The sequence below is a fragment of the Lactuca saligna genome, chromosome 6 (genome assembly GCF_052625555.1).
Source record: "Lactuca saligna cultivar CGN05327 chromosome 6, ASM5262555v1, whole genome shotgun sequence".
Lineage (NCBI taxonomy): Eukaryota > Viridiplantae > Streptophyta > Magnoliopsida > Asterales > Asteraceae > Lactuca > Lactuca saligna.
This window is the reverse complement of record NC_136422.1, coordinates 182053594-182074804: the sequence shown is the minus strand read 5'-3', so window position 1 is coordinate 182074804 and position 21211 is coordinate 182053594. Positions and strand designations below refer to the sequence as shown.

General features: G+C 35.9%; 3 protein-coding genes across 5 annotated transcripts; 2 read left to right on the top strand and 1 right to left on the bottom strand.

Moving 5' to 3' along the window:
• Positions 1 to 4666: 4666 nt before the first annotated feature.
• Positions 4667 to 7066, top strand: LOC145000740 (desiccation-related protein PCC13-62-like). Its single transcript, XM_078960010.1, has 3 exons — positions 4667 to 5026; positions 5161 to 5386; positions 6553 to 7066. Exons 1-3 carry the CDS (start codon positions 4704 to 4706, stop codon positions 6934 to 6936), a joined length of 933 nt encoding a protein of 310 aa, XP_078816136.1. The 5' UTR covers positions 4667 to 4703; the 3' UTR covers positions 6937 to 7066.
• Positions 7067 to 7921: 855 nt separating this feature from the next.
• Positions 7922 to 16565, top strand: LOC145000741 (uncharacterized). The gene is made up of 5 exons (XM_078960011.1): positions 7922 to 8032; positions 9021 to 9130; positions 15316 to 15511; positions 15755 to 15774; positions 16257 to 16565. The coding sequence occupies exons 2-5, from the start codon at positions 9030 to 9032 to the stop codon at positions 16285 to 16287; spliced, it is 348 nt and encodes a 115-aa protein (XP_078816137.1). The 5' UTR covers positions 7922 to 8032; positions 9021 to 9029; the 3' UTR covers positions 16288 to 16565.
• Positions 16566 to 17949: 1384 nt separating this feature from the next.
• On the bottom strand, positions 17950 to 20746 carry LOC145000739 (uncharacterized). Of its 3 annotated transcripts, none has more exons than XM_078960008.1 (3): positions 20217 to 20746; positions 19192 to 19488; positions 17950 to 18225 (listed from the first exon to the last, which is right to left on the bottom strand). In XM_078960008.1, the coding sequence occupies exons 1-2, from the start codon at positions 20571 to 20573 to the stop codon at positions 19237 to 19239; spliced, it is 609 nt and encodes a 202-aa protein (XP_078816134.1). In that variant the 5' UTR covers positions 20574 to 20746; the 3' UTR covers positions 17950 to 18225; positions 19192 to 19236. The 3 variants fall into 3 exon arrangements, with proteins under 3 accessions (XP_078816134.1, XP_078816135.1, XP_078816133.1); XM_078960009.1 differs by lacking the exon at positions 17950 to 18225 and adding an exon at positions 18862 to 19076; XM_078960007.1 differs by lacking the exon at positions 17950 to 18225 and having other exon boundaries at positions 18862 to 19488; positions 20217 to 20745.
• Between the last annotated feature and the right edge of the window lie 465 nt (positions 20747 to 21211).

Below are 21211 nucleotides of genomic sequence, written 5' to 3'. Positions count from 1 at the left end.
CGGCTTGATTACGTGATAAATATATGAAAGCATCCGCAAATTCATCGTCATCCAAACCCATCAACTCTAACTCTTTCTCGATTTCCTCACCTGTATAGTCACGAGATTTGTTCCCTTCCCTCATAACATCAACGATTTCTTTAAATGTTTGCACAATATTGTGTTCAAAAGATTCTGGTTGAGGTTGAGGTTTAGGTTCAGTTTCAACTACTACTTCATCTTCATCTTGAAATTTGCTTTCTAGTTTTCTTTTTTTACTCTTCAGCTTCTTTGCTTTTGAACTTCCATCAGGTGAAACATCTGTTACTGACACTATTTGAATGTCCTCATCATCATCTTTGTGTACGTTCTCCAAACTTACCTCCTTATTTGCCATTAGTTTTTCCACATCAGCAATTTTTTCTATTTTAATTTCCTTGGATTTGCTTAATCGGGCATTTTTTTCTTTTGCTGTTTCCGCTTTTGATCCCGATGCTCTATCATCTGAAAATAACATCTCCAACTGATTGTAATTTGAAATCTTTTTGGTCCTGAATGCAGCTGCTTCAGGGTTAGCCTGTTTATAAACAAACCAAAAAATTAATTAGTAAAGTTAATGGTAAAAAAGTTATATAAAACAATGAATCAAACGTAAAACCAACACATACTTTAATTAATTGCTCCCATACTTCATCCTCTGCTTCAATGTGTTTTGTTTGAGAATTCCATGAGAACCCACTCAACGAAGTACCCCGATACATATCATACCATTTACTAAAATTACCTTTTAAAGTTTTCATTCTGTTTTTAAGTTGATCTTTTGTAATAGACTTGTTAAACTCTTTACTCAACCCTGCAATCATGTTCGCATATGCTTGCGAAGTGAATGTACCATTCACCCGATTACCTATATCATCTTCCTTTACAAGAGCTTCAACTAGAGCATTGTCCATATTATCTGTCCATGTCAAATTTTCTTTTTTCACAACACTTCCATCCGCTGCCCTTTTGTTCATGATTGCTCTGTACATACAAAGATAAGATAACCAGAAATACATTATTAAAAATTGTACAAATATTTATAAAAAAGAAAGGGCTCATAATTTAAATAACACCATCAAAAAAAAGAAATTGCAAATGTCACTACAAAATTAAACTAAATTAACAGAATGAAATAAAACTGATAAATCGTTAATCTACTATAAAACTAATTAGACATATCTATTTCATTGTTTGGTTTCAACAAGTAATCATTCCACATTTGAGTTGTAATAGCGTTCCTCAATTCCTCAGCCCCATCACTACGCACACGTCCGTTATTAACATCATGTCTCACTTGTTGTGGTTGTTCATCCAACACCTCTTGTAAGACTTCATGTTCAAGTTTTTTATCACGATCCTCGTCTAGTAAAAAATTGTGTAAGATACAACATGCCACAAAAATGTCCGATTGTGTTTCGCAAGAGTAAAAAGGTTCTTGTGAACTTCTAACGATTGGGAACCTTCTTTTTACAACACCAAACGACCGTTCTATTGCGTTACGTAAAGAAGCATGTCTAAGATTGAACAACTCTTTTGCATTAACTGGGGGGTGAGCAGAATACTCTTTCAAATGATACCTGACACCTTTATATGGTGTCATTAGTTCAATGGTATGAGGCAAACCAGCATCTACCAAACAATATCGGCCTATAAATAACATGTAATTAGTTTTCTAATAAAAGACTACACACAAAATTAAATTAGTTAACAAAAATTACCCCTAGGAATTAGTAGCTTATCGTCTCTTTTAAGTGCATCTTTCACTATCCTTGAGTCCGAGGCAGTGCCCTCCCACCCAGTTAAAACGTACGTAAACTTCAAATCAAATGAACATGCGGCTAAGACATTTATGGTAGGGTAACCCTTGCGACCACGATATCTAGGGGCATCTCTATTGGGTACTTTTACACGAACATGTGTCCCGTCAATTGCCCCTACACAATTCTTGAAGTAGGGATAAAATCTCTTTTTCTCTTGAATTTCTTTCGGGACCACATCACCTTTAGGTTGTTGAATGTAGTAACTTTCTAGTGCTACAACCGCGCGAAGAACTCTATGGAAGCACCTACTTGTTGTAGATTTAGCACGCCCATAAATGAAGGAAACCATTGTATTTCTCATATCGTTACCTAAGATGTGTAACCTTGCAACATGTTCTTCAACAGACATGCGTTGCGTAGGTCGCAGTCCACCATCACGTTGTAAGATAGTACACAACTTTCTAAAAGCTTCTTCACTCACACGAATGAGCTCACGACATTTCCCACCTTTAATAAGTTTGTGTAATAGTCGTTCTCGTTCAAGTTGACGCTTTAATAGTTCTTCCTTACTAAGTAAATTATGGTTATTTTTTTTCGAAAGTCTACGTTGTATTATAATGGCCATGAACATCACAGTAACCACTAGCCTTCGTCTTTTTTCCCCATCATCGTCTTGACTGGTCATGGCACTTTCCTAATACTAAAAATTCATTTAATCAAGAAAAAGAAGAAAAATCTCATTAGCTATGTGAATTTGAACTCGAAGTCAGCTCATATGCTATCTCTTGGACCACTTTGAAGTTTACAACTATGCATAAAGGTTATTGATCTTACTTTAATTTTACTGCTGCAGAACATATGTAATAACCCAAAATGATCTTGCCAAAGAACTTGGCATTAAAAAAAAACAACATATACAATAATATATTAAGGAATCTCAAGACTCGTCAATTGTGAGGCATTCAACATTGGTCCAAAGTTATTATACTTTACAGTGAATAGTAATTGGTTAATTGCAAGAATTGAAAGAAAAAAATAATAAAGGGTACATTAACTGATGAAAAGGATGAGGCATTCAACATATAATGGTGTTTACACATAAACAAAGGATGAGTATTAAACATAACATCAATGCAAAAGACTATAAATCAATTAATGAAAAAAAAAACGTCCAAACACAAACATTCACATGCATTAAAGGGTACATTAACTGATGAAAAGTTAAGATTATTATTCATCAACATCAAATCCTAAAAAAATTATGCATATTGTTCATATACATATAATTGCATAATCCAATTCACTCCAACTTTGAAAATTTATTAATTTCAATGATTTTTCACGTTCTTCGATTTTAAGAATGAATAAGACTTTGGTTGTGTCCTGCTAGCTTATAAACTATATATGTGATCTATTTCAACTTTATATAATGCTCATATTTAGATTTTATGTCTCCATTATAGCAGCATAGTTGTTCTTTAGATATTTTCTTTTATTTTGGAGTTTCATAATTAAAATTTGACATGTACTTGTTTACAAATCTATATATGATTACTAACACAATCGTGAAATATGATCTGGTGTTCTTTTTAATACAATAGTTTTGTTTTTTATTTAGGTAATTGGGTCATAACTCATAACACTTAACTTAGGTGATGATATGAAACTGATTATCATTGTGCAGAAGATGTATTAAACACAGCATTAACATACATTAAAGCATAACACCGAATCAAACTTATTTGTATTAAAATAACATTAACTGATCAGCATGTTTGCATCGTTAACACAATGGGAAGGTCATGCAAGTAGAAGATGAAGAAGAAAAAGACTGTACATGGAGGATGAATAAGAAACGTACAGGGAGGATGAAGAAGAAACGTACCTGATCAGAATATGGCGCGAACTTGAGCAAGACGATTGTGTATGGGACGTGCGGCTACATGATATTTTATAAATAGGGTTGAGGGTATAATGGTCCATATGAAGATAAGGCATGATCCGCTTCCAATTTTCTTCCCGTTTCCGCCCAATTTGGGAGGAAAATTTGGAAGGAAAATCAATCTCCAAAATCCGTCCCTTTCCTTCACTTTCCTTCGATCAATTAAACTCGGGAACGCGGGTTTCCTTCGATTTCCCTCACCTTCCCTCGATTTCTCTCCGTTTCTCTCCGTAAGTGGATCTCGGGAACAAGCTATTAGATTTTCTAAATCTAATGGTTAGAATTATGTTATATATTTACATAACTAGTTTATAACTTGTGGAAACCACTGTTACAAAATTAATTAAACTTTTGTAGTAAAAATTAATAATTATTAATCAATTGTTTTAAATAAAGCATTTTAAATAAATTATTAATTAAAAGATATACCAAACTTTTAATGTAGTTATAACTTTAAATTTAACATATAATTATGTCAAGTAAATTTGAATTTTGAAATGTTTGCCTAATATATCATATAATTAGATTAAAATTATTCTTTTATTAGAATAGAGAGAAGAAATAAATGCTATTTACAAATGATCTTAGCTTTTATATATATATATATATATATATATATATATATATATATATATATATATATATATATATATATATATATATATATATATATATATATATATATATACACACACACGCGTCATTATGAGTACTATTTATCGCTAAAAGTCAAAGTTATTATGCAACAAAATTAAATTTTCAATCGGTTTGGGTTGAAGAGAGATGAACTTGAAATTCTCTTATTCCTTTTCCTTGGTCCAAATCTAATTTCAACGTGGCATGTCCAAACTCTGTCAAGTGTCATCACTCCCATCATTTCACTACTTAAATGCCTATAAAAATGATGCAAACATAACACGAAACTCAAAAATCACATACAACATATATTCTTAATTTCCCCTCTGCATCATCAGCCTGCCATGCTATCCTTCTCCACCACCACCATCACTAGTAGAATGATCATAACGACGTCACTCCTTCTTTTCCTCTTCACCCCTACCCTCGTGAGTTCAGAATGCGAATTACTCAAATACGACACAAACCTTTTAGAATTCCCTTTAAATTTAGAGTATTTTGAAGCTGAATACTTTTTGTATGGATCCATGGGTAAAGGCTTGGATAGCGTAGAACCGAATATCGCAGCAGGCGGCCCACCACCTGTCGGTGCAAAGCAGGCGAATCTGAGTCCGGTTATTAAAGATATAATCACTCAATTTGCGTATCAAGAAATTGGCCACCTAAGGTTTGTTAATTAATTATATATCTTCTTTTACATGGTATACACATGCATGCATTCTAATATTTTGATTATATATGCATGTTCTTTAATTTTTTTTTTTTATTTATTGATATTGATTATTGGTTTTATGAATTTAGGGCAATCAAGAAGGTGGTAGAGGGATTTGCAAGACCACTCTTGAATCTAAGTTCAGAGTCGTTTGCAACCGTTATAAATGATGCATTTGGAAAACCTTTATCTCCCCCGTTTGATCCATATGCGAATGACATCAATTATCTTATTTCGTGTTATGTGATCCCTTATGTTGGTCTTACGGGATATGTTGGAACAAATCCAAAGCTTCAAAGCCCAGTTTCTCGAAAGGTATTAATCTTTCCGTTTCATGTTATATGTTATTTAATATAAATACATGTAAACTAAAGAAAGAAAAATAATTTTGTCAAGCTATGTTATCTAAAACAAATCACAACAATATATAGTTTTTATAAATCTATATTTATATTATAAACTTTATAAAAGATGTTTCGATGTGAAAAAATGAGTTCCTGGCAGCCCACCACGGCTCCCCCCTATAAGTCATAACGTTATATAATTTTTTATTTAATATTTTTTAAGCATTTTTATTGTTGTTTAATTTATGTACCTATTTACATGGTCATTTTTGAAATTCAATCAAGATTGTTTTTTCTTACCCGAATCATTGTTTAATATTACTTCAATTGTATACAAATTTGAGTTAAATATATTTTCACTATTATATTTAATTATTTGTAATGTAATTCTTAATTAGCTTAAAAACTACTTATTTGGATGTTTTTTCAAATTTCTAAAAAATAGTTTTTTTGGCATTTTTAAGTTTAGTTGAACTTTTGGATTACTCAAACACTATGGTTAAAAAATTTTCAATTATTTAAAAAAATGGACATATTTTAGTTTATTCGGCATTTTTTAAGTTTTTACATTTAACGTGATTCTCAAAATTAACAAATAGATATATTAGGTTGCATGTTGAACACTAGTACCGTTGAAAAAATTGGTTAATTATTATATTGAACAACAATTAAATAACAAATGAATTGTTTTAAAGTACTAAAACTAATCATGGTTAAAATAATATTTAATAAAAAAGTTTATATATAATTGTATATAACGCGTGGGTTCATGTCAATTGAATTATCAAATAAACTATAAGATTAATGTCTAAACACTATTGTTTAAATGATAAAAAATAGCAAAACGATTAACCTAAAATTTAAAGTGATTGATTTTGAATCATCATGCATGCTTTTATTTGGTGCACATAACCCGTTACGTACTCGTGTAAGAAAAAGTAAACTATTTTGCAATAAATAACGGCTTTCCTGCATTCATATTTTTTACAACTTGTTTTAACATATCATTAATTCATATAGAAACTATAGAAATTTTCTTTTTGACGTTCTTATACAAAAAAAGATGGTTATTTTGCAATGAAAATCCTGAATCATAAAGAATGTGTACTGATAATCATGAAAACGATGATCGAGCAGCTTGTAGCAGGATTACTGGGAGTAGAATCAGGTCAAGATGCTGTCATCAGAAGCCTTCTTTATGAACGAGCGAAGGAAAAAGTAGTTCCATATGGAATGTCTGTAGCCGAGTTCACACATAAAATCTCACAACTACGAAACAAACTAGGTAACAATGGCCTAAAGGACGAAGGCCTCAAAGTGGCAAGTGATATTGGGGCAGAAAAGAAGACACAAGGGAACATACTTGCAGGTGATAAAGATTCATTGGCATATGCTCGATCTCCTCGAGAAATACTAAGAATAGTGTATGGAACCGGAAAAGAACATGTCCCAGGTGGCTTTTACCCTAATGGTGGTAATGGAGCACTTGCTAAAAGATACTTGAAGACTGGAAACAAATAGATTAACACTTTTGATATATCTTTGTAGTAGAGGCTTCACCTTTTTTTTTTCAATAAACTTTGAGATGTTTTAAACACCACGACTTTGCTTTGATCCTTAGATCATTAGCCTATGCTATATATTTGTGTAGTTTAAGGATAATTTTATAATTACACCATTTTGATCTCTCCATGCATGTATCTATCATCATCAAATCAACTCCTAATTGCAAATTAATTTAAGGTTTAACATAAGATCGATAATCAAAATCAACATTTTGTAAGATCAAAATAATTAAAGTGACTTGATGTATAGATAAAAGTAAATGCCAAGTGACAACAATACTACAACAACATGTAAGTTTGAATTAGAACTTTTCATTGGCAAAACGTTAAATTCAAATCAATGAATCGATCGAACACTTCTATGTGTTGAATAATTTTATTAGTCTTTGTCAATTCGTATGAGTGATATTTAAAACATTTATATAATGTTTAAATATTTGTTATGATTGGTCATAATCAAAGAAGTTACGGATGACGGAACATACTTGATTTTAGGGAAATGGAACATAGTTGTGATCAAACCTTACTTGGTCATAACAAATGAATCTAAAATCGTTGCAAAATAATGATACAGAATTTAATAGAATCTAAAAAAATTTAATTTTCAATCAAACTTAAATTTTACCTTAAATTCCTCCAAATTCGTTGGAAATTAAACACATTTTCATTTACAATTGATTCGATAAATATGACTGACTCATTATCCTACTTTAAATTCCTCCAAATTTATTGGAAATCAAACACGTTTTCATTTACAATTGATTCGATAAACATGACCGACTCATTATTCTACTCTAAATCTAAATATGAATATATGATAATAATAAATACTCGTAAAGTATAAACTTGGCCCAAGCCCAAAAAACAAACTGGGTGGGTGAAATTGGGCCATTTATTTTTACCATTTTCGGCTTGGGTGGTCCAACTGCAAACGGGTCATATTCGCCAATAAACAGTCCGATACGTTCGTTGTTCTTCATTTCAATTTACGTTCGATCATCGTCTTCTTCGCTCAAGTCCCTGCCGTGCAATCAAGTACATCCTTGCTCAAGGTATCATATTTCGTTGCTCTTCCCTGTGTGATTAAACAGCTGAAATAATATTCGGCACACTGTGTTGAGTCATTCTCTCGTCCTTCTCGTTTGATTTCTTCAGTTTTAGGTTTAGGGTTCCTTTGTTTATACTGATTTGTCGGACTTAAAATAGGATATGGAACATCATAATGGTTACTCTTTTAACTTTCTCGATTTGTAGTTTAGGGTTTCTTGGTGTATGCTGATTTGCAAGAGTTGAAATAAGATCTGGAACACTGAATTTATATCTGTTCCACTTCCCCATTGTTCTTCAAATTTACCCGATCAATTGAGTTATATTATTATTATTATTATTATTCCATTCATACGAATATGAGATATACTCAAAGTGCATCACACTCTTGTTGTTCTTCAATAGGATAAAAGTGTTAGTGACCCAATACCCAATTCAATAACAAATTAACAATTCACAATTTAGAAACTATGGTGAAAAATCTGGAGTATAGCTTAATTCTTGTCTTAAAGAGAAAGAATGACGAGGCAATAAACACAAATTCTTTCTCTTTAATAGTGTAAGTAAAATATTGGGCATGAGGTAAAACTATTAAGTGTCATAACCCTCATAGATGTTAACTGAAGTATGAGTGTCCTTACCTTGTTAGTATCTTTGAATCTTTGTATCCACATATCACACAATATTATTATTTGGCAAAATTTGAAACTTAAATTACTTATTTGCTCATTGTCATAAACACTAATCACATATTGTGCTTGTTCTTAACTTATAGTTGTTTAGGAAAAAAAAGATCACGTAAATGTTTATTTATTTTGGGGTTTAAATCACTTCAAATCGATTTCACTATTTATATATATATTCCACATCAATAGTAATTACTAAATGGTTGTTTGGATTTGCTTGTTGGTTTAAAGAAAAGTGAGTTTTGGCTGTAATGTATGTCTGATTTATATATTTTTATTATTCTTTTTGTCATAAAAATTACAAAAGGCGGAGGTTATGGCTGGCCATGATGATTCTGGAAAGAAATCAAATGAAAATGAGATACCAACTTTTAATGTGGAAAATATGCAAAGCAACATGAAAGTCATATACTACAGGTCGGTTTTCTTACTTTGATTTGATTATTTGCAATTTATATTACTTAATTTTGTGATGCTTTTTATCTTACATAGTGTTTAAATGTCCACAGATCATAATCTACCCTGAGTTATTACTTAGTTGTTTGTGGGTTTTTTTTTTTTTTCTTTTTCTTCACGAGGTGTAATGTTATGTAAACTTATATTATAATTATAAATCATATTTACTTATATAATATTTAATAATGATAATCTTTTTAAGAAAATCACGAAACTTTAATTAAATTATTTCTTTTCCTAAAAATAACTAAAATTATTTTGTATTATAATTATAATTATATTTCAAGATTTTATAGTGTTTGGTTTTTTTTATTTGTATCTGGTGGTGTTGGATTTCAAGATTCCATGATAGCTTAGACTAGCAATTCACACTAAAATAAATCAAACGTAAATGATAGATCCCCACTATTCTAGAGGTGGGTGCTCTCCCAAGTTCATAAGAACTGTTTCATTGATTTCAACATACCAAAACAAAAGATCCTCCAGGACTATATATAAGACAACTGGAGACAAAATAGGATAAAACACAGACCCTGCTCCCCACTAGAAGGATCCCCACAGACAAAAACGTGGTGGAAGGGGCATAACCACGACGGGGACCACAAACTAACCGACAAAACAAAAAGAAATGATAAACAAGCTTGGGCTGCAGAAAAGGACTAAGATGGAGTGGGCTGATGAGGTTTGTTCCTTCCCCTTTTGTAGACATGGACGTCCTTGGGCCTATCAATACCCGCCTCCCAAACTCGAACCTTGCCCTCAAGGTTAAATTCTGGAAACTGGAGGTGGAACTTGTTAAAATCTTCCCAAGTGGCTTCAGCTTCTGACAGCCCTTTCCACTTAATCAGAACTTCTTTTCCTTGGTCCTTGCCCTTTCCATTCCGTACCCCACGAAGCAATAATGGTTGGAGGATGAGTTCCATATCTGTACTGAGTTGTGGAGGCAGGTCATTGCTAACAGTAGGCTCGCCATGGACTGCCCTCAATTGAGACACATGAAACACAGGATGGATGGTAGCTGTTGGAGGAAGGACCAACTTGTAGGCTACTTTCCCAATCCGTTGGCTAATGCGATAGGGTCCATAGTATTTAGGAGCCAATTTTTCATACTTCCTCTTGGCAAGACTTTGTTGTCGGTATGGGCGAAGTTTCACGTAGACCTTATCTCCTTCGTTGAACTCCACTTCTCGACGATGCTTGTTGGCCTGCATAACCATTTTCTGTTGAGCCCTGATCAAATGCACTCGAAGGTCATCCAGGATGGCATCCCGATCTTCCAGAAATTGATCGATTGTATCCATAGTAGTGTGTTGTCCTTCGTAACGGAGGATGGGAGGTGGGTCACGACCATACAGGGCCTTGAACGGGGTGCAATTGAGGGAGGAATGGTAAGAAGTGTTATACCATAACTCTGCCCATGAAAGCCAACTTGCCCAACTCTTGGGTTTTTCTGAACAAAAACATCGCAAGTAAGTTTCCAGACAACGGTTTACCACTTCAGACTGCCCGTCTGTTTGAGGGTGGTAGGCCGTGCTTTTCTTCAGTTGTACCCCATGTAAACGGAACATCTCGCTCCAGAGTTGGCTCACAAAGATTCGGTCTCTATCGCTGATAATAGAAGAGGGAAAACCGTGCAACCTTACAATTTCTTTGATGAATTCCGTGGCAACCGCAGTCGCTGTGAAGGGATGTTTGAGAGGGACAAAGTGGGCATACTTTGTGAGCGTGTCAACCACCACCCATATAGTGTCCCAGCCACTTGATTTCGGAAGGCCTTCAATAAAATCCATGGTCACTTGTCCCATATTTGCGTCGGAAGAGGAATGGGTTGGAGCAGCCCTGCCGGGGACATATTGAGAGTTTTGTGGGTTTGACAAATCTTGCAGTTCCTCACGTATTCCATGATGGTGGTGCGCATTCCCGGCCAAAACAGTTCCGTTGCTACTCGCATGTAGGTTTTCTTTTCCCCCGCATGCCCCCCGATTGGAGAATCGTGATACATGGCTAGAATATCGGGTAAGAGGGCTGTCGAGGAGGGAACCACCAGCCTTCCTTTGAACAGAAGGTTACCTTGGTATGTGGAGTAACCTTTGTGGGATTCCACATCCCGCTCCAAGTCAGCCTTAACCTTTTGTATGAATTCATCCCGACCCATCTCTTCTTTCAGTTGATCCCAAAACTTCCAGGCCCCCACGGAAATGGAGTTACAATCCAGCTGGTTCTCCTTTCGCGATAGAGCATCCGCCACACGGTTGCTTGCTCCTGGCCGGTACTGTATATCGAAATTGAAACCCATGAGTTTCGAAATCCATTTTTGATAATCACTCCCCACCATCCGCTATTCCAGAATGTATTTGAGACTCAGTTGATCGGTGCGCACCACGAACTTTCTTCCCAACAGATAGGGTCGCCATTTGAGGACTGCCATGACAATCGCCATGAGTTCTTTCTCGTAAATAGATTTGAGGCGAGCTTGAACACCCAAGGTGGAACTGTAGTAGGCTATCGGTCGGTTTTCCTGCATCAGCACGGCCCCCAGACCATGACCGGATGCATCCGTCTCCACCACAAAGGTTTTGTTGAAATCAGGCATAGCTAACATTGGGACTGTGGTCATGGCTTTTTTCAGTTGTAAGAATGCATCGTGGGCTTCCTCATTCCAGCCAAATTTGTCCTTTTTTAACTGTTCAGTGAGGGGTTTGGCTGTGTTGGCATACCCTCGTACAAATTTCCGGTAATACCCGGTGAGTCCGAGGAATCCCCTGAGCCCCTTGAGGTTGCACGGGGTAGGCCAATCCTGCATTGCTTGGATTTTGTTGTCTTCCGCGGACACCCCTTCAGCTGATACCACATGCCCCAAATACGTTAGTCTCCTCTTCCCGAACTCACATTTCTTGAAATTCACAAAGAGTTGGTGCTCTTTTAACTTTCGGAAAGCCGTGAGCACATGTTCTCGGTGTAAATCCTCACTCGGGCTGTAGATTAAAATGTCGTCAAAGAAAACCAAAATGAACTTCCTTAGGTAGGGACGAAATACATCATTCATAAGCGCTTGAAAATTGGCCGGGGCGTTAGTAAGACCAAATGGCATTACTTTGAACTCGTAATGTCCGTCGTGTGTTCGGAACGCGGTTTTGGGGACATCTTCCCTTCGAACCCGGATCTGGTGATACCCCGACTTTAAGTCGAGTTTGCTGAAAATGACTGATCCGTGAAGTTCATCCAACAACTCATCTATTACAGGGATAGGGAATTTATCGGGGACAGTAGCTCGATTTAAGGCCCTGTAGTCCACACAGAATCTCCAGGACCCGTCTTTTTTCTTCACTAGGATGACCGGGCTGGAATAGGGACTATTGCTGGGCTGAATCACATCAGCCTGCAACATTTCCTTGATCATCCTTTCAATCTCGTCTTTTTGATAGTGGGGGTACCGGTAGGGGCGAACGCTTATTGGAGCTGTCCCATCTTTAATGACAATCTGGTGTTCCAAAGATCGGGGAGGGGGTAGGCCAGTTGGTTCTTGGAAGATACCCTCAAATTCTTGTATTAGATCTTGTAAGAATTTAGGGACAGGTTCAGGAATGTCTGAGGTTACCTCCGTGTTGCAGAGCTCGAGAAATACGCCGTTGCCCTCCTTCCCAATCGTCCTCGTCATAGCCTTGAGAGAGATGAGGGATTTTCCCAAAGATTTGTCCCCCTCGATTTTAGCCTTCCTTCCTCCAACATCAAATTCCATGGTCTGCTCTTTCCAATTTGTTTTAGTCACCCCAAGGGTCTCTAACCATTGCATTCCCAGTATGACATCGGAGCTTCCTAAACGCAGGGGAAGGAAATCCTCAGTGATGTCGAGCTCCTTAAGGTGAAGTAAGATCCCTCTGCAAACCCCTTTGCCCCTCTCGCTATCACCGGTTCCCATCCTCACCCCGTAAGGCTCTGTCTCGTCGACTGGGAGTCCCAAAGTGGCGACCAGATGTGAAGAGATGAAGTTGTGCGAGGCCCCTGGGTCAATTAGGGTTACCACAGGTTGATTCCCGATAGACCCTCTAACCTTCATCGTCTTTGGGGAGGATAAGCCTGCTACCGAGTTGAGGGATACTTCCACTTCGGGGCTGACTTCCGTGGAAACAAGAGTAGCTGGGTCGGCCTCGTCAGGGGGAACGTCCGATGTCTGTTCTTCCTCATCTACAAGAATCACGTTAACCTGTGATTTGCAGACGTGTCCCTTGAACCACCTGTCATCGCAACGATAACATACACCACCGCTCCTCTTATCTTGTATTTGAGCCTCAGTCAGTGTTCGGTGAGGTCGAGCGTTACTCCCCGATTTTCCTGGGTGAGAGAAAGTTGTAGAATGGGTCGGATTTCCCCCAATACTACGCCCTCCGGTTTGTTTGCCCCGGATTCCCAGGAATCCGAACCCGCTGGCGAATAAGGCCCTGTTCCTTTCTTCAATTTGTTGGGCTAAGTCCATGGCACGGCCCAGATCCCTGGGGGTCCAAAGTCGTAGTTCCGACTTGATCTGATCCGATAGTCCATCAATGAAGTTTCCCAACGCCACCCTCTCTGTTAATCCTTCCAGCGGAGCCGACAATTCGATGAATCGCCTGACGTATTCCTCCGCCGTCCCTGTCTGTGTTAGGGCAGCCCACTGCTCGTACAAATCGCCACCGTGTATTGGGCGAAATCTTTTCAGGAACATCTCTTTCATCACTTCCCATGTCCGAATCTCTGCTCGTTGGTTGGACCAACGATACCAAGACAAAGCATCCCCACTAAGGGCGAGGACGGCAGCGGTGATCTTCTCTTCATCCAAGAGTTGATAAATAGCGAAATAGCGCTCCGCCTGAAGAATCCATCCGTCTGGATCCGTCCCATCAAAGGCCGGCATGTCAATTTTTCTATGCCGGAATTCGTACCTCCCACCGTTGGTGTTGTTGTTAGTTTGGTAGAGAGTCCCAAACACAAGGCCGCTTCCCCCAGAGCCGCCGTTCCCTCCAAGTCCGCTAGAACCTCCCCCGCCTGGTAACGTACCGCTAACCACAGAGCTCGCAAGTCCCTTGTTTTTGTTTGCTGTGGGTCCAGAAGGAGTATTGTTGCCTGAGAGAACCACCGGTGGTTGGGTTCTTCCTCCCCCTGCTCCAATCTCGAGTTTCTCCAAAACCTTGTCCAAGGTCGATTGCAGTTCATCCTGCCGTTGATTTGTTCGGTTTTGGCCTTGAAGGAGGCTATCCATCGTTAGCTTCATTTCCTGGATATCCGTCCCATGAGTTTGAAGATGGACTTGCATTAACCCTACTTGCTCTTCCACCTTCTTCACCGCTACTGCTTCTTTGGAAGCTCCCCCCATCGAATCTTATCGCTCTGATACCAGTTGATAGCTTAGACTAGCAATTCACACTAAAATAAATCAAACGTAAATGATAGATCCCCACTATTCTAGAGGTGGGTGCTCTCCCAAGTTCATAAGAACTGTTTCATTGATTTCAACATACCAAAACAAAAGATCCTCCAGGACTATATATAAGACAACTGGAGACAAAATAGGATAAAACACAGACCCTGCTCCCCACTAGAAGGATCCCCACAGACAAAAACGTGGTGGAAGGGGCATAACCACGACGGGGACCACAAACTAACCGACAAAACAAAAAGAAATGATAAACAAGCTTGGGCTGCAGAAAAGGACTAAGATGGAGTGGGCTGATGAGGTTTGTTCCTTCCCCTTTTGTAGACATGGACGTCCTTGGGCCTATCATTCCATTCCAGGGCTTGTTTAGCTGCAATGAAGAGGACGGAATTGAATTCCGGATCCTTCAAATGAAGGAATTGTCGTTTCTTGGATTAATGGATATTGCACATAAATAGCAACATATTTTCATTTATTTTGTTTAATAAGAAACAAATTGAAAAATCTACCTAATCATAACACTTTCATCCATATACAAAGCAATTTTCGTTGGTAAATCTTTCAGAGTCTAATGTTCTAATAAGAAACAAATTGAAAATACAATGCCTATATTTCATATATTTGATTTTTACATGACAAAATTGCTTACTTTTTTGTGTTTGTCATATATAAATAAAGTATTGAGATTTTTTTTTTTTTTGGTTGATGGATTTATGATATTTATGAAATGATGCAGTCGGACATTCATGTCAATCATTGGTGGAGTGATTGCTGGAATTTTAGGGTTCACAGGCCTCATGGGATTTGTCATCTATTTACTTGTCATGGCTCTAACCTCCCTTTGTCTAACAGCCAAGGCTGGTTTCTCTATCCACACATATTTTGACACCTGGAATCGGGTCCTACTCGACGGCTTTCTAGGCGGCCTTTTGGTAATTTTTCTCATATCCTTCTTTGTTTCTTTTTGGATTTCTTGTTATACCGGACAAGCTATATTTTGATGATCAGGGTGTCGAGGGCATTTATGTCTTTTCCACATATAAGATTTCGATAGCGATAGGAAGTCCCTGTCCCATCTTTTTTGAGTGGGACAAAAGTTTGCAGTTTTTGTCACCCTCTCATCATGTCATGTCAATTGGATTGTATATTAACCGGCAAACAATCTCTTTTTGCAGTCTTTCGTGCTGTTCTGGACGTATCCTTTTATTTATGCTTTCTTTATATTATACTCCCCATAAAAATCTATTTTTTGAAGTACATGATAAGTATGAAGAGAATATATGTTTTTTGTTTCGATAAACATAATTGTGTTTATAAAAAGTTCTCAATCAGGCAAGAATAGTTTAAAATTTTGACCTAATAGGGGGGATGAGTAAATAATCTGATATGCTATATACGAGTGTTTGTCATTTTCCCAAAATACTCTTATATATCATTTACATGATTATAAAAATACATATAATGAGAAAAAAAAAAAAAAAAAAAATACAACTCCTCGTTTTTTGTCCAAATTCTTGAATTTTGTAGATAATTATCCAAAAATTTTTTTAATCAAATCAAGCTAGGAGGTTGTAAAACATTTGGATAACTTTGGAAGTGTTTGACCTGTTTCTTTTTAGCATTCTTGTATATGTTTTTTTTTAAAAACCATCTATGATTACCTTGACATGATAAAAGATTTGCTTATGATATCGTGCATATCTTTTAAATAATTCTGACTGGATTACACAAAGCAAGTTTGGTTACTGGTGATGTTGCTTGACAAATGAAGTTACAAAAAGAAGTGTGGACGATGTATTTCAATTTTTGGATATTTTAATGAAAGCTTATGTATGTTTTTAGGACCAAGATGTGATTTTGAAGAAGTTTTGTATACTTATGCATTTTGTTTTCCTGTGACAAAATGGACAATGTCAAACATTTTGTGTTTTTATTATAACAAAAATACGGGATCGGGATGTATCCATGTGGTTTGGTTTCCCAAAATAGGTGTAGCACTTGGTCTTCGTGGTTTCAAAAACTTGGCTACCTTTTATCTCGGGTAGGCCAACTGGCTTACATGGCTTGTCATGTTAGCTGAATGATGCTAAATGCTTACGTGGCTTGCCACATAGACACCGATATTTTATCTCACATTGACAATTTACCTTCTTCATTGTCGATCTCTTTCCCACTTTCTTTAACACCTGCAATACAAACAAATCTCTTTCATTCTCCTTCATTTAGCCACCATATCAACTATGATTTGAAGAAGAGTTCTTCAAATCTTTGGTTAAAAAAATCTCAACTATAGACACAGACGCTTCCTCACCTCGTATTTTCACATGAGTTCAAAAAGAGATTCAAGACGAAAATTAGGGTTTTCCGAATCTGAGGTAAACACTCAATGTTGTGTTTGATTTTATGTTTGTAAACAATAATATTTAAAAAAAAAAAAAAAAACACTTAATTTATCTAGACATCATTTATATAAACTAACTATGCTTTACAACAATAAATGAAAAATGAAAAATCTAAACCCTAAGAACCTCCATGAAAAAAGCATTCTAAACCATAAACTTTCATCACTTTTCTGAATTGTGTAGCATCTTCTTCCTCCTCTCCAATCATTCATTAAGGACCCACACCTGATTCATCAACTCAAACAACGATATGTGGATCATTAACAATGCATTGACTAAGATTACATTTTGATATAACCAACTGAGAGAGAAGCTAACTAACATGAGATATATCCGTATATGTTTTTATTTCATCCTGGTCCTTCCGCATATCACGTTTGATTGCTAACATGTGGTAGTTGAGCAAAATTCTTGTCATTTTTTGTTAATAATGATGATAGTGGGTTAATTTTATTTTATTTCATTAATTTTTTTTTCTTTTGAACTTCTAATGAAATTAACGTTTATTTGATTGATTATATAGAGTAGTTGATACCACATTGATTATTTATAGGCGACTTTTATTAGTCCTTTAGATGGACTTTCAACAAGCCAAACATGATTGTAGAAGAGCACAACACATAGCTTGTGTTGCATATTGGGGAGGAGATTCAAAAGGCGGAAGAAAGAGTCGGTTCTTCGTGTTAACAAATTTGTTCGCGGAGTTGATGGTGGTGGTTGCGGTGGCAGATTGGTGGCGGAAGAGATGTCAGAAGACTAGAGATGGTGGCAAAGGTGGTGGTGTCGGTGGCGATTGGTGGCAGAAGATATGTTTTATGTATATGTTTGATTTTAAAGTATATGTTTTATTTTTATTATTTTAATATATACATATTATATGAGAGAGAGAGATTTCCAGATCAACAAATCTCTTATTACCAGTAATAATAATGTTTTTTATAAAGTTTAAAAACTTTAATAATATAATATACGAAAGAAAAATATTTTATGATATTTATGAACAAAATGAAAATTGTTACATTCCTAAATTTTCTTCTCTAGCTTTCACAAACAAAACTAATGTAATTCTTTACATGTCATCCTAAAAATAAAATGTGCAACTTTGGGAAACAAATACATCATCTGTAATAATACACTATTCTGTCGACGTCCACTAATTTTCGTTAAAAACCCTAATGTTTTCGTTAAATCGTTAACGAAGAAATAAACATGTTCATATCTTTAAATAACACAAGCCTTTTTCCCTGCCGACAAAAACAAAAAAAATGTCAGTAGAAATAATAATAAAAAGCCATCAAATAGAAAAATACAAAACAAAAATAATTCGTTTAAAACTTAAATAAATAAAGCAAAATGGAAAGAACGCGTGATTAAGTCAATGACGCGTTGCGTTAGTGAAGGGCTATCGATTCATTGATAACGTGGGATGTCGAATTACCATACAATCAAAATTGGCTTTCGGTATCCAAAGGGCAAAACTGTAAATTCTCATTTTCCTACATTGAAGCGATTTTTAGGCTTTTTTTTTAACCCAAATTTCTTTTTGTATATGAGATTTTTGTATTAAAAAGGTACTTCTAATTTTGCAATTGTTTTGCTTCTTTGTAAAATAAAATTTACGAAAACGGTCTATATACTAAGCACGAATTCGAATTTACTCCTTCATTTTTTCAAAATTTCTTTTTTACTCATTTCTTCATCAAATGTAATTGTATCAAACGTTAAAAGTAAAAAACAAACCCTCAATACTTTATTCGATGAGATCTATCCAAAAACTTCCATTTTTCTAAATGTTCTTAAACACTTTATCCAAACATGTGTAGATGTGAAAATATAAAAATCGCAACAAAATTAGATCGAGAATAATAATACAAATAAGATGAACAAAGAAAGTCATTGCTAAAATGTGAGAAAAACACTAAACATTATCCAACGATACACATCAAGGAAAACATACGAGTGTCCTAAATCATCTAAAAGTTACATAAAATTAAACATTAAAAAAAAAAAAAAAAAAAGTAGCAAACTTTTCTTTTGTTTTTTTGTTCCTAAAAATAACCCCATTGTGACACTATGCAAACCCTGATAGATATAACTGCACCATGGAAAAGTTACATGAAAATATATGGTAGTAAACAAGATGATCCACCAACCATAATATAAAGTTTTTAACATAAACCCTAGAGAGATAGAGAGAGAAAGAGATGGACCTATGTATCCATGATCATCATCATCATAGATCCCAAGACACCAAACTATCTCTTGGATGGTCTATCATCATCATCATCGTCATCACCATCATCACCATCATCAGATTCATCATCATCTTTGGTTGACCTTTTTCGCTTAGGTGGGGCTTCCGTTTTTCCACCTTGTTCATCTTCATCTTCTTCTTCTTCAAATTCATCTTCTTCCGCTCCATTTTCTTCGGGTTCAAAATCACTTGCATCTTCTTCGTCTTCCGGGTTAGCCACGGGTCGAACCAAGTATTCGGTCCCCATATCCTCCTGTAAACCAGGTTGAATAACTTGTGTCAGTTGCATAAACTACTGTTAAATTGGTAAAAATGTAAAATTTACACAAATATCTAAATATCGATAACATAAAAGTGGACATGTACAATTTGATAAGTTTCATGCCAAAAACCTGTAAGAAACTGAACCCCAAAACAGAAACACATATTGGAAATTATATTGTTTCCTACATGAACGGAATCATTACAAATCAATCATGACGTATACAGTCAGGGTAAAAAAACTGAAACAGTCAAAATCACAAACGGTTTTGACAGAAAATAATCAGATCTGAAATTTTATTACAGAAAACAAAGCAAATTTACAACAAGATTGCTTGAAATGTAGCATGAAAGCAAATTTAGATAATATTTAAAGAACGTCAGTAAAATAATATCAATATGAACAGATCTATCACTGGCAAAAAAAAAAAAAAAATGGATCTGTGTAATTTTTGGAAGATAAATTGATAAAAACCACAAGAAACATAGAGATAAAGTGAGGTTTTTGACTCGTAGTAACAACTGACAGAAATAATAATTAAACTCGAATTATAAAAAATTTAAAAAGGTAATTTGTCTATACGCTAGATTGCAGATACAGGCAAATAATCATCAGATCTGAGCTACAATTTTCACGGAACTATCAACTAAGATATGATTTACACAAAGTAATAAGCTAACCAATTCAAACAAAATAGTCAAAGTGACGATAAATATTACCTCCTCTTGTTCACCTTCCTCGTCGTCATCGTCGTCGTCGCTGTCTTCACCGTCATCGTCATCGTCGTCGTCTCCATCATCGTCTTCATCCTCTTCGTCGTCATCCTCGTCATCATCGTCGGCTTCTACCGGCTGAGCCGCTGGACCACTACCGGAGCTTTGGAAAACCTCCTGCACATCATCGTCGTCTTCTTCCTCCTCCTCTTCGTCGGCGTCATCATCATCTTCGTCGTCGTCCTCGCCGTCGTCTTCTTCAACTTCAACTTCACTATCAATTTCTTCGGTATCATCCACAACGATTTCTTCAACCTTGTTCTCACCTTCGAACTCGAACTCTTCTTCGATCAACATCTTCATGTTTGCCGAAAATTCACAGCAAAATTTTTGTCAGAATTGGGGGGGAATAGACGGTGATGAGAGAGAGAGAGATGGAGACTAGAGGGGGTTCTTCGTTCTTCAGAGTAGCTACACGCAACGCGTAATCTGGACCGTTGAATGTTTGCTTGACGCGGATTAATGACGTGGAACTTCATCCAACGGCTAATATGAACCGTTAACCTTGCGGCGCCTCTGTACTACGGGCTCACGTGTTTCGCGCGTGATTGAGCCTAGGGTTTTCATCGAAATCATCTCTTGCTTTGACGTACCAACAAAGGGGTAATGTTGTCATTTTGCATCCTTAACCTGATAAGTGATAAAGCAATATTCAGTAACATCACTTTTGGGCCGTTTATAGTAAGAGCCCATATTTGCCTTGTAAAATTTAACATTCCTTTTTACACAAAGTCTAAACTTTGAATTTTACAAAGTAGAACAAATTTTCATATTTGTTTATCGGGAACATTTTCAAAAAGGAAATGATTTGTTAAGGTCTGTTTTATATATATATATATATATATATATATATATATATATATATATATATATATATATATATATATATATATATAACGAATTTTTTGAAAGTATTATATATGATTATTATGACTGACTGT

What these genes read in the sequence shown, in the direction of transcription:
- LOC145000740 (XM_078960010.1), top strand. Translation starts at nt 4,704, where the DNA reads ATGCTATCCTTCTCCACCACCACCATCACTAGTAGAATGATCATAACG. An exon ending in CAAGAAATTGGCCACCTAAG is followed by an intron (nt 5,027 to 5,160) that starts GTTTGTTAATTA and finishes TTATGAATTTAG; the next exon opens with GGCAATCAAGAAGGTGGTAG. An exon ending in AAAGCCCAGTTTCTCGAAAG is followed by an intron (nt 5,387 to 6,552) that starts GTATTAATCTTT and finishes ATGATCGAGCAG; the next exon opens with CTTGTAGCAGGATTACTGGG.
- LOC145000741 (XM_078960011.1), top strand. Translation starts at nt 9,030, where the DNA reads ATGGCTGGCCATGATGATTCTGGAAAGAAATCAAATGAAAATGAGATA. An exon ending in ATGAAAGTCATATACTACAG is followed by an intron (nt 9,131 to 15,315) that starts GTCGGTTTTCTT and finishes GAAATGATGCAG; the next exon opens with TCGGACATTCATGTCAATCA. An exon ending in GCTTTCTAGGCGGCCTTTTG is followed by an intron (nt 15,512 to 15,754) that starts GTAATTTTTCTC and finishes CTCTTTTTGCAG; the next exon opens with TCTTTCGTGCTGTTCTGGAC.
- LOC145000739 (XM_078960008.1), bottom strand. Translation starts at nt 20,573, where the DNA reads ATGAAGATGTTGATCGAAGAAGAGTTCGAGTTCGAAGGTGAGAACAAG. An exon ending in AGGAAGGTGAACAAGAGGAG is followed by an intron (nt 19,489 to 20,216) that starts GTAATATTTATC and finishes CCTGGTTTACAG; the next exon opens with GAGGATATGGGGACCGAATA.